This window comes from Rhincodon typus, chromosome 2 (genome assembly GCF_021869965.1).
Source record: "Rhincodon typus isolate 14 chromosome 2, sRhiTyp1.1, whole genome shotgun sequence".
In the NCBI taxonomy this organism is placed as follows: Eukaryota; Metazoa; Chordata; class Chondrichthyes; order Orectolobiformes; family Rhincodontidae; genus Rhincodon; species Rhincodon typus.
The window spans coordinates 84,970,633-84,982,957 of NC_063333.1; the positions used below are offsets into that span (position 1 = coordinate 84,970,633).

At 39.0% G+C, this 12,325-nt stretch overlaps 1 protein-coding gene across 1 annotated transcript in view; it reads right to left on the reverse strand.

Annotated features, from left to right (window-relative positions):
- Positions 1-697: 697 nt before the first annotated feature.
- LOC109916468 (leucine-rich repeat-containing protein 72) overlaps positions 698-12,325 on the reverse strand; it is a 63,692-nt gene continuing 52,064 nt past the window's right edge. Inside the window, 2 exon segments of the mRNA XM_048614630.1 lie at positions 698-1,900; positions 7,358-7,384. Of these exon segments, the coding sequence (XP_048470587.1) occupies positions 1,740-1,900; positions 7,358-7,384 (188 nt within the window). The 3' untranslated portion in view covers positions 698-1,739.

Here is a 12,325-nt window from a genome sequence, read left to right on the forward strand (position 1 = left end):
ATAAAAACTAGGAGCAGGAGCAGGAGTAGGCCATCTGGCCCCTCGAGCCTGCCCCGCCATTTAATAAGATCATGGCTGATCTTTTTGAGACTCAGCTCCACTTACCCGCCCACTCACCATAACCCTTAATTCCTTTACTGCTCAAAAATTTATCTAGCCTTGCCTTAAAAACATTCAGCGAGGTAGCTTCAACCGCTTCACTGGGCAGGGAATTCCACAGATTCACAACCCTTTGGGTGAAGAAGTTCCTCCTGACCTCAGTCCTACATCTGCTTCCCTTTATTTTGAGGCAATGCCCTCTAGTCCTAGTTTCACCTGCTCGCGGAAACAACCTCCCTACCTCCACCTTATCTATTCCCTTCATAATCTTATATGTTTCTATAAGATCTCCCCTCATTCTTCTGAATTCCAACGAGTATAATCGCAGTCTACTCAGTCTCTCCTCATAATCCAACCCTCTCAACTCTGGAATCAACCGAGTGAATCTCCTCTGCACCCCCTCCAGTGCTAGTATATCTCTTCTCAAGTAAGGAGACCAAAACAGCACACAGTACTCCAGATGTGGCCTCACCAGGACCCTGTACAGCTGCAGCATAGCCTCCCTGTTTTTAAACTCCATCCCTCGAGCAATGGCAGACAAAATTCCATTTGCCTTTTTAATCACCTGCTGCACCTGCAATCCTACTTTTAGCGAGTAAGTAATTCAATACTTATACAGAAAGACAAAAAAGTAAGATAGGCAATGTACACTGTACTGTTTTTATTAAACTAAAATAACCAAAATTTTAGAAATGTTATTATATATACTTCCAGAGCACTCCTACATCATGTATCCACATAACTGACATTTTACCAACAAAAACAGAAATTGCTCAAAAAACTCAGCAGATCTGGCAGGTGGACAGAAAGCAGAATTTCATTGGAGGCAGGTCAGAGAATGCTCATTAGGATGATCCCTGGTATGGAGGGATTGTCTTAACAGGTTGGGACTCCTGCTAAGACAGTCTAAGACTAGAGGGTATAGTCTCAGTACATACAGGCACCAATTAAAGACTGAGACGAGAAAGAATTTCTTCTCTCAGAGGGTTGAGAGTCTTTGGAACTCCTTGCCACAGAGGGCTGTGGGTGCAGAGTTCTTGTGCAAATTTATGACCGAAATGGATAGATTCTTGGTCAGTAGGGGAATCAGGGGCTATGGCGAAAACACAGGAAAGTGGACACGAGGCATGTCGGATCAGCCACGATCCTAGTGAATGGCGAAGCAGGCTCGAGTAGCCAAACACCTACTCCTGTTCTTTCTTTTATGGTCTTGATGTTTGGGGTCCAGTACCCTTCTTCAGTTCTCTAGAATAATCATTGGACTTGAAACACTCTCCACCGATGCAGCCAGACCTGCTGAGTTTCTCCAGTAATTTCTGCTTTTCTTTTAGATTTCCAGCACCGACAGTCTGTGTTTTTGACATTTTACTAACTTGGCAAATATATGTAAATGTACTTTATGCTGCTGTCTAATTTAGAGAATTAAGATCCTTCTATCTGCATCTTTAAAGAGTACAAAAGTTAGGGTAAAATAATTGTAGAAAGATTTGGGAAAATATTACAGTACAATTCTATGACTTAAATGGTAATAAGACAGAAACAATAGTAAGAATCAAATCTTTGGCATTTATCCTTCAAATACATTTCTAAAACATCTGGGCATGTTGTTTCAAAGCCAAAAACAATATGATACATTGGAGTCATCTGAGCTGGGTAACAATTATTTGAGATGAGTGCAAAGGTCCATCGGCCAAACGCTTCTATTGTGCATTAGGAACTTTAAACCAATCCAGAGTGGAAAACTGCATAACTGATCTTCATCTCACTTGTGAACCAATAATATCCTCAGAAAGTTCTCTGAAATATACCAAATGGAAATAAAACAACACAATGATGTTTTAACATTTCCAAGAAAACAACTAGAAAGTCAATTTGCATTCAACTGAACATCAAATATGTCAAAGAGTTTCTAATTTCCTTAAGATCAAATCTACCAAAGATAAATTGAAGGCATAGAAATTATTTTGCCATTAAGATACTTCTAACTGTGTTACAGGGACTGGGATACTCCATTCTATTAAGTGTCAAATGTTTGGCAATTGGTTTCTAAATTCAATTAGTTATCTGAGATTTTTTTTTGTCTCTGATGGAAGTAGTTTATTACTGAGGCAGGCTTTATTATATTCTGAAGAAGGGTCACTTGACTTGAAGCATTAGCTCTGATTTCTCTCCAAAGATGCTGCCAGACCTGCTGAGCTTTTGCAGCAATTTCTGTTTTTGTTTATTATTTTCTTGTTCTGCATTACTGCACCATTTTTGATCTTATCATTCTGTTACCTTCCCTGCAGGAGTAGGAAATGACTGAAATGAGAATGGATTACAGCTAACAATACTAGCAGAGGAGAAGGAAGTTTCCAACACGTGCATACATCAAACTCCTCACCTCCCTCCAGGTAAGTGTAGAGGCAGCAGAGACCTTTGAAGACCCGTCGCAGGAACAGCACTCTACCTGGAATTCCACGAAAACAATTACTAGGGACCTTTGTGACCTAATACAGAAGAACCTATGGTCACTTTGAATCTGCCTAATATTCTGTTTGCAACAAAATCTCAGAAACAGCTGCAAAGCTATATTTTCAGAAAAATATACTGCAGGGAAGAGGGCTTGAAAATTCTGATAAAGGGGCTTGCTCATATGTGCATAATTAAAACAACAGACAAACATGGTAACCTAGAAATCCGACAAAAGCTGGTTTCAAAACGGTTTCAAAATAGCTGATGCCTGACAAAGAATACTCTCTCATTTTGATCAACATTCCTTACACATTATCATATGTAACAAACATAAGAAAACCTATTAACAGAAATAGAAACTGGGATGGGAACCTTCCATACTAATGTCTGAATTGTTTTTGACACGACATAATTGTTTTTCCACTTAGGAGCAGATTTTTTTTCAGCAGTCTTCTAATGCAACAAAGATGTTCGTGTTGGGAATATGTTATTTATCATGATTCCCATTAATATTGTCCCCATTCCAAAGAACTAAATGTATGACTGTGTAAATGACATAATGTAGCTGTGATGATCAGGTGATACTGGAGGGAATTGTAAGTTTACTGTTTAGATGACTTCTGCCTGTTTTAGGTTTGCATATTCTTTTGATTTTCCGTTTCTTGGGCATTAACTGAGATAGACTTTAAATTATCATAATGATTAACAGCGCTAGTTCCCTCCAAATCTTCAAACCCAATCCACAGTACCAGATATAACTTGACATAGGTTTCCATAAGAAATTGCTATGCATACTATGTTAATGAAAGGTGAGAACCTGAAGGGAGTAAGGGAGTTCTGCATACAAACCTAGGTCACATGTCTGAATATCTATTCTACTGCAAGTCAAAGTGAGAACAGCTCTTAAAATGGAAGAAGCTAGTAACATAAATGTTTCAACAGAAAACCAGAATCCAAAAAATAATAGAGTGGCCAGCAGACATTTCAAAAGGGTAGGCCATGCTTAACTAAATGCATTGAACTCTTTGCAGAAGTAACAGATAAGGAGACAAGATAATGATATGGATGTAGCATGTATAGACTTTCAAAATCCATTATTAGTCACATGGTAGACTCACGACTACCCTTCAGTGTAAATCAAGTCATTAAAGAAACTGTTAATTATGCAGATTTCTAACCTTGAAAAATTATCAAGGTCATAAAAATACAAATAAAGCCCTGGATTCATTTCTAAAGGACTACAACTGAAAAGCAGGAAATGCTGTTAAACAGGTCCATAAATCTTACAAAAAGGGTAAGGATCACACCTTGTTTAAAAGTAGATGTGTCAGAAGGCTTTGAAAAGGACCCTCATAATAGATTAGTGGGCAAGAGTGGGCATTAGTGGAGAGAGTATCGAATAGGGGTAATACATCAGCGCAAATGGATAACTGGTGGACAGACAGGAAACAGAGTGTGAGAATAAACAGAGATAACAAGGTGTAGAGCTGGATGAACACAGCAGGCCAAGCAGCATCAGAGGAGCAGGAAAGCTGACGTTTCGAGCCTAGACCCTTCTTCAGAAATTCAGCTCTACACCTTGTTATCTCAGATTCTCCAGCATCTGCAGATCCTACTATCTGTGTGAGAATAAACAGGTCTTTTTTTGACTGGCAGGCAGTGACTACTGGGTTACCATGAGGATCTTAGGCCCCAGCTATATATGATATATATAAATGACACGGGTGAGGGAACCAAATGTGGTATTTCCAAGTTTGCTGATGACACAGAACTGGACAGGATTGTGAGTTGTGAAGAGGATGCAAAGAGGCTTCAAGGTGATTTAGACAAGTTGAATGAGTGGGCGTACACATGCTAGATAGAGTGAGATAAAGGTAAAGCTGTCACAGTTCTGTTGGACCATAACACTGTTCTCTCTTCATAGAGAAATGTTACAACATTGGTAGCCACACGGCAATGTGGAAAATTGCCCAAACATGTCCTGCACATAAAAAGTAGGACAAATCCAACCCGGCCAATGACCATCCCATCAGTCTACTTTTGATCATCAGTAAAATGATGGAAGGTGTCATCAACAGTGCTATTGAGTAGCACCTGCTCAGAAATAACCTGCTCAGTGATGCCCAGTTTGGGTTCCGCCAGGGTCACTCATCTCCTGAGCTCATTACAGCCTTGGTTCAAACATGGACAAAAGAACTGAATTCCAAAGGTGAGGTGAGAATGACAGCCCTTGACATCAAGGCTGTATTCAACCGAGTGTGGCATCAAGAAATCAATGAGTATCAGGGGGCAAACTCTCCAGTGGTTGGAGTCATACCTGACACATAGGAAGATGATTGTGGTTGTGAGAGGTCAGTCATCTCAGCTCCAGGACATCTCTGTAGGAGTTCCTCAGGGTAGTATCCAAGGTCCAACCACCTTCAGCTGCCTCATCAATGACCTTCCCTCCACCATAAGGTCAGTGGTGGGATGTTCGCTGATGATTGCACAATGTTCAGCACCATTTGTGACTCCTCAAATATTGAAGCAGTCCATGTTCAAATGCAACAAGATCTGGACAATATCCAGGCTTGGGCTGGCAAGTGGCAAGTAACATTCACACCACACAAACGCCAGGTTATGACCATCACCAATAAGAGACAATCTAACAACCGTCCCTTGACATTCAATGGTGTTGCCATCACTGAATCCCCCACTATCAATATCCTGGGGGTTACCATTGACCAGGAGCTCAACTGGACTCACCACATTAACAGCGTGGCTACAAGAGCAGGTCAGAAGCTAGGAACACTGCAGTGAATAACTCATTTCCTGACTCCCCAAAGCCTTTCCACCATGTACAAGGCAAAAGTCAGAAGTGTGATGGAATACTCCCCACTTGACTGGATGATTGCAGCCTCAACAACACTCAAGAAGCTTGACACCATTGAGGAAAAAGCAGGCCGCTTGACTGGCATTACATCCACAAGCATCCACTCCCTCCACCATCGAGTCTCAGTAGCAGCGGTGCGTACTATCTAAAAGATGCACTGCAGAAATTCACCAAAGATCCTCAAACAGCACCTTCCAAACCCACAACCACTTCCATCTAGAAGGACAAGGGCTGCAGATATATGGGAATAGCACCACCTTCAAGTTCCCCTCCGACCCACTCACTATCCTGACTTGGAAATATATTGGCAATCCTTCACTGTCGCTGGGTCAAAATCCTGCAGTTCCCTCCCAAATGGCCAACCCACAGCACATCAGTGCAAAAGATAAAGCTGAAGCTTTCGCAGCAATCTTCAGCCAGAAGTGCCAGGTGGATGATCCATCTCGGCCTCTTCCAGTGGTCCTCAGCATTACAGATACCAGTCTTCAGCCAATTCAATTCACTGCACGTGATATTTAGGAAATGTTGGAGATACTGGATACTGCAAAGGCTAAGTGCCCCGACAACATTCCAGTAATAGTACTGAAGACTTGTGGACTGCAACAGTTCATGAAGACAGCTCACCACCACCTTCTCAAGGGCAACTGGAAGGGAACAATAAATACCGGCCAGCCAGTGACACCCACATCCCACAAATGATTTTTTTAAAAAGTTACCATATGGAGTACTAATGATATTTCATAAAATGCATTTAAGAGGAAGCAGATAAGTGAGAAAAAAAAAGGACACATTGATAGAGTGAAATGAGAGAAGACTTGTGTGGAGCTTACACACATGCCATAGACCAAATGGGTCAATGACTTCTTTTTGTGCTGTATTTCAATCTATGTACTTCAAAGTAAATTCAATCTTCCTAAAACTGAAATAATGCCAACTGAACAAGTAAAGTAACAATAAAAAGGTAGAAATATTGTAGCATATCCCAAGGATACTTGAAAACAACCATGTGAGCAGGAAATGAAAACAAAGAGAATACAATTGAACCAATTACATTTTATCCATTTGTACGAACCCTGGTTAAGAAACCCAAAAGAGGCAAATCAGGTGCACAGCAAATTCAGAGGTAGGCAGGTTAGAGTGAGTGATATGAGCAGAGAAATTAAGATGGCTGATATCACATCAACAGTTCTCAATGAAAAAGTCAGGAGTGAACAAGAGGACAGAGAGAAGGGTTCAGGTGGGAAGTACTGGAGGCAGGTAGAATGATCCACTGATTGTGAGGGCATTTCTGGCCAAAAAAGGTTCAGAAGTTGTCATATTTGACTCGAAATGTTAATTCTGTTTCACTCTTCACAGATGCCAGGCAATCTGCTGAATATTTTCAGCACTTAGTTTTTATTTCAGGTTCAGCATTTACAGAATTTTATTTTAACTTTAAATCAGGTGCATGTCTAATGGCCAACTTGGTTCACTGGTTCTTGGATAAGTCCCAACTCCCTTATCTGTTACACGATGCTGGAATAACCCTAACTCAACTCCAGTTGATCATTCAGTACAAACTCTAGGAAACCCTTTGTATAGTGACACTGCATGTTTCAGATAGTTAATTCCATTATTTACTCCAGCACACAATTCAGGAACCCCAAAAGCTAGTACTTTCTCAATTTGCTTTGAAACAAATAGCAACAGAAAAATACGCATGCATATTTGTGGGAATGGTCCATCAATCGACGAAGAAGTTTCCTGATATTTTCCAATAATATATCTAACGTTTCTCCACACATAGCAGAGTAAGAGAAAAAACGTAGTTAAAAAAACTAAATCTAAACTTGCTTCAGAACTGCAACTATTCTTAGGCATGTCTCTAATACAATTAAAAATGGTATTGCTATAAAAATTTCTCAGTAGGAATTAAAGAAGATACAAATCTAATCATTTTGTTCCCTTGTTTTAAAATGCCTGAAATAAAATCAAAATTATTCTTCTTTTAAAACTGGCATCAACGGTAATTCTATAACGCTAGTGGAGCATGTGTCCTCATGTTACTTTTGCATTGTTCCATGTCAAAATTTAATTTTAAGAAGATAAACAAAGCTCTACACATTATATAAATGCATAAATGTAGAGAGAATGGAGAGTAAATACAAAGAGTAATACCTGTACCAGATTGATTTGTATTTTATGACTGAACTGTTTAAAATTAACTCAATTTAGAAGATTGAATCATGCAATAAAATATCCATTCATCTTTGGCAGACAGGTTGAAACCAAGCCCAGACTAACTTTCTTTTATTTCTTTTATCTGCTGTTTGAAGTCAAATTGTTTTGAGCCATTCCAGTAAAACTGATACAAATTCACTACACAAAATTTTCCCAAGGATTTAAACAGATATGCCATATGAATAGCGGATACAGGAAACCAAAATGCCATACTGCTTTGGTAGATGTTAGTTTTCAGATTTGAGAGCTAATCATATTCCTAGGATAGAATAAATGATATTATATCTGGCTTATCACAAATGTACGATGTTGAAAGATTTCACATCTCCATGCAATCGGCATGGACAGAAAACTCTCTCAATAATAAAAGTTTCAAAAATACTACTAACATGAATAACCTATGATGCATAAGATAGTGACAAAGCATTATGTTGTATCCAACAAGTGGTGTACAAAGTGACAGGTGGAGGATTTATACATTTACTTACATTAGGTAAGTTCATGAATATAGCTATGGAGAGCCAGAAAATACCTTTTTTTCCAAGAAAAAAGATCATACAATAAAAGGGCTATTATTGGTCTTGACCCAGTTTGGAATCAGATAATGGCACAAATTTTCCAAGAGGAGGCAATGGCCTAGTGGTATTATTGTTGGACTGTTAATCCAAAGACCTGGATAATGTTTTGGGGACTGGGTTCAAATCCTGCCACGGCGGATGGTGGAATTTGAATTCAATAAAAATATCTGGAATTAAGAATCTAATGATGATCGTGTTGGGAAAAACCCAGCTGGTTCACTGATGCCGTTTAGGGAAGGAAATTGCCACCCTTACCTGGTCTGGCCTACAGACCCACAGTAACATGGTTGACTCTGAACTGCCTTCTGGGATGGGCATTAAATGCTGCCGAGCCAGTGACATTCTCATCCCATTAATGAATTTTTTTTTAAAAATCTCTGCATCATTTGAGACCAGACCAAGATACATGTCAGGATCCCATCAGAATCCTCTGTGAGAATTGTCCAAGAAGTTTCAACTTCTGACAGGCAATTGTCCTTCTCCCCAGGACTTTCTGCAAAGGTCTCCAACTCTGAAGTATGTCAGAAACTTCAGATGATTCTGCAGTTATTACCTGAATAGTTACTAAGAAAATGTTAAGACAGATTAAAATCTAGACTAACTCCTGGACAACTACAGAGCAGACACTCCAGTTACTCACCCATGCTCCCAACTCCCCCCTCGGCCCTCACTCCATCAAGCCAGCCACCTCCACCAATCACTTGACCATGCGCCATCCCCACACTAACCCCTGATCACCCAATTAACTCACTTACCGGAACTGACTACATCTGCCCCATGATTTCTCCCCCAACCCTATCTTGAATGCTCTTTCATCCCAACTACCTCCCATCACCTGAGTACCAAACACAGCCCAATTATCTGCAACTGACCTGTGCTGATTATCCCCAAACCAATGTACCCAGCTCATCAATCTGCCACTCTATCTACCAGCCAGCCTCCAATTTAAATCACACACATACCTATTCTTGTAATTACCCATTCACTAAAATTCACAGCAGACCATTAAACTTAGCTTACAGTAGCTCCTGCTGTACAAAGGGAATGTGTCCTTTCCTCCCCAGCACTACAACTCTGAGAAGGAACTCTTCAATGGACACTGCAATTACAATTTCTGGAAAAGCCATGCTCAGAAGACTTGGCAAGAAATTCCAGCGTTGCAGCGTGAAAGTTCAAGGCGAGTGGAAGATCCTGGCCTATATACTTAGCTTTCTGTTGAAGAATTAATTACTTCTGATCTAAAGTGGAAATATTATAATTGGTAGGACTGGTTAATACCCTATTCAGTTTGTAACATCTAAATGTTGAAATATGAATAATACTGATTTTCAAGATTCTAATTTTAGGTCTTTAATTTTAGTTTTACATATTCCAGAAATAAACTCTTTGATTGGATCTGCTGAGAATTTGTTAGGTATTGTTACTGTTAGCTTTACCATTGTGAATACTGACCTGCTTTTGCAGTGAGATACACTGACACAGTATATGTTGGCTGTAGCTTCTATACTGACAACAGGAGATTTTCATGGGAACACAGCAAATTGGATATATATATATATATAAATTATCCTTATGATATGCTAACAGGGAATTGTCCTTTGAAAATGTAAATAAATGTGGATAAGAAGATGATGACAAGTGGGTGCACACTGTGTGTAGCCTGATCTCCATTAGTCTTGGATTACTTCATGTTGAGAGCCTAAAATTCAAATCTCACACATACACAACAGAAACAAACCTGAAACAAGACCTACCCATCAAATAAGTAAAAACAAAATGACTCCAAAATAGCCAAAAAATCCCACTAAAGAACTTCTTAAATACACTTCCATAAACAATACACCTTTGCATTCTGGAGGCACCCATTTTGTGGGGCTAAAAGCCGACACTGTGTTTTACCGACATAAACACCAGAAATGATATTAATCATTTAAACTAAATAATTTGGCATAATTTTCATATAATTACTGCAAACAGGCAGACTCTGCAGGAGTCAACACTAATCCTGGCTAAATATTTAGAAGGATTACTTAACAGAGTAAATCCACTGTGAGGACATCTGCCCTCATATAGTGCTGATCCCATGAGTGGGCGAAACTAAGGACAAGTTTTCCAGTCCATTATTAGGATACAGTTAAGAGTTGCAGGCCATCATAAGCAGTAGCAGGATCACAGCACATTGTTTACCATTCTATCTTCATTCAGCCTAGAGACAATATCTGGTTCAATGTGGAGTCAAGTACAGTCAAGAGCTGCACGAAACATATTGCAAAAAAGATACCTAATCAGTCGTCACATAACCAACAGATCTTGTCAATAGTTCTTGTCCAATCAGAACCAACTGAGAATAGAGAAGAAGAATCAGGCAGTTTGCAGGAGGCAGAACTGCTACGAATAGAGCCCAGAATAAGGATGCAAGAGACAATACTGAAATATCAATAGCTAAAAGTTCCAATATTAGACAATTCTATTCAGCTTCCTTCAAGGTTCTCACCAACACAGATGCTGGGGTTAATCAATTCCATGCACTTATTGTAAAATTTAAAAGTTAAATAAACTATACATAATGAAAGGTATGGTCTTCATAACACAGGTCGCAAAGCTGAAGAAATATGAATCAATCTAATTGACAGTCCACTCCATCCTCATTCAAGCCACTGTCCTCTTAGCTGGTCTACTGCAGTTATGTTCCTGATACCTACACCAGAAATTTTTGATTCAGTACAAATTTAACCAGACCATATTCCAAATTCCATAATCAATAAAGTATCTAAAGGATTCAACAATAGTGCCATCTAGTGGCACCTTCGACTACTAATGGTGAATTTTTAGCTTGACTAGAATGATTCAGCTTCAATGTTTGCCACAGGCTTAAATCGAACTATGACATGAAAGCAGAGCAGAAAAGGAAAAATAAAACTACTAGCACTTAGTGGGGTATCTGTCCCACAACAACATTCAATCTTATAAGATACAGCAATTTCTTCCCTTGACATTCATGTCACCATACAAAATATCCACTATCCTCCTCCACTATTGCACAATGGTTTCAGCTTCTTTGTTACAGGATGCACCACAGCAACGTACTGATTGATCCTACTTCAACAGCACTTCTCAGACTTGTGTTTCTTATGTGAACGACAACAATGGCAATGATGCGACAACACCATAAACTCCATGTCCTCCAGCAGTATCCAACATTTTCTTTCATCATTGCTGGGTCCACATCCTGGAATTACCTATCGCATACCATAATGGAAGCTCCATCAATGCAAGAACTGCAATGATTCAAACAGGAAGTCTACAATTGCTTTCTCAGGTCAACTAAAGATTATATATAATGGTTAGTCCATAATTGGTCTTGTTACTATAAATTAGCTTCCCTTCTGTTACTTTCTACATGATATAAACACCCTTGTACTATAAAACAGCATATTCACTAACTCTCTCAGAGAAGTACATGGGATACTACTTGTTTTTTTATTAATAGATGTCTTATTTTGTTGTACGATCCTAAAAATCTCCAGCAACATGCAAAGTGATTTTGTTATAAACAGAGCATAATGATTTTAAATTGTGGCATAAATTAAAGTAAATTAAACAATTTGTGTTAATTCCCAGATTAAACACATCCAGCAGTATTGAAGTCAATCAAATACTTGGGTCATACCATTTGAAAATGAATAACAGAATTCAATTGAAATAAGTTGTCTCTCAGAATAAAAGGTTGCCGTCTAGTGGAAATTTAACTGAATTGTAATTTTCACTCAGTTTTTGACATGAATTCGCTCCTTAACATGTTCGCTACTAAAACTGAATAATCAAAAGACAAGGATCTAGCTCTGCTTAAGAATTCTATCGAGCATTTACATTCTCAAAATATTCAGGGATACTCTAGAAGATTTCAGTTAGAGGAATATTGATGTCTCATTATATCTAATCATTATATCTAGTCTTTAGTTGACTAGGAAATCAATTGTAGACTTCCTTCTTGAACAATTGCAGTACTTGCATTGATGATGCTTCCAAATTCAGGAGTGAATTCATTCAGAGATAGTAAGAACTGCCGTTGCTGGAGTCAGAGATAACACAGTGTGGAGCT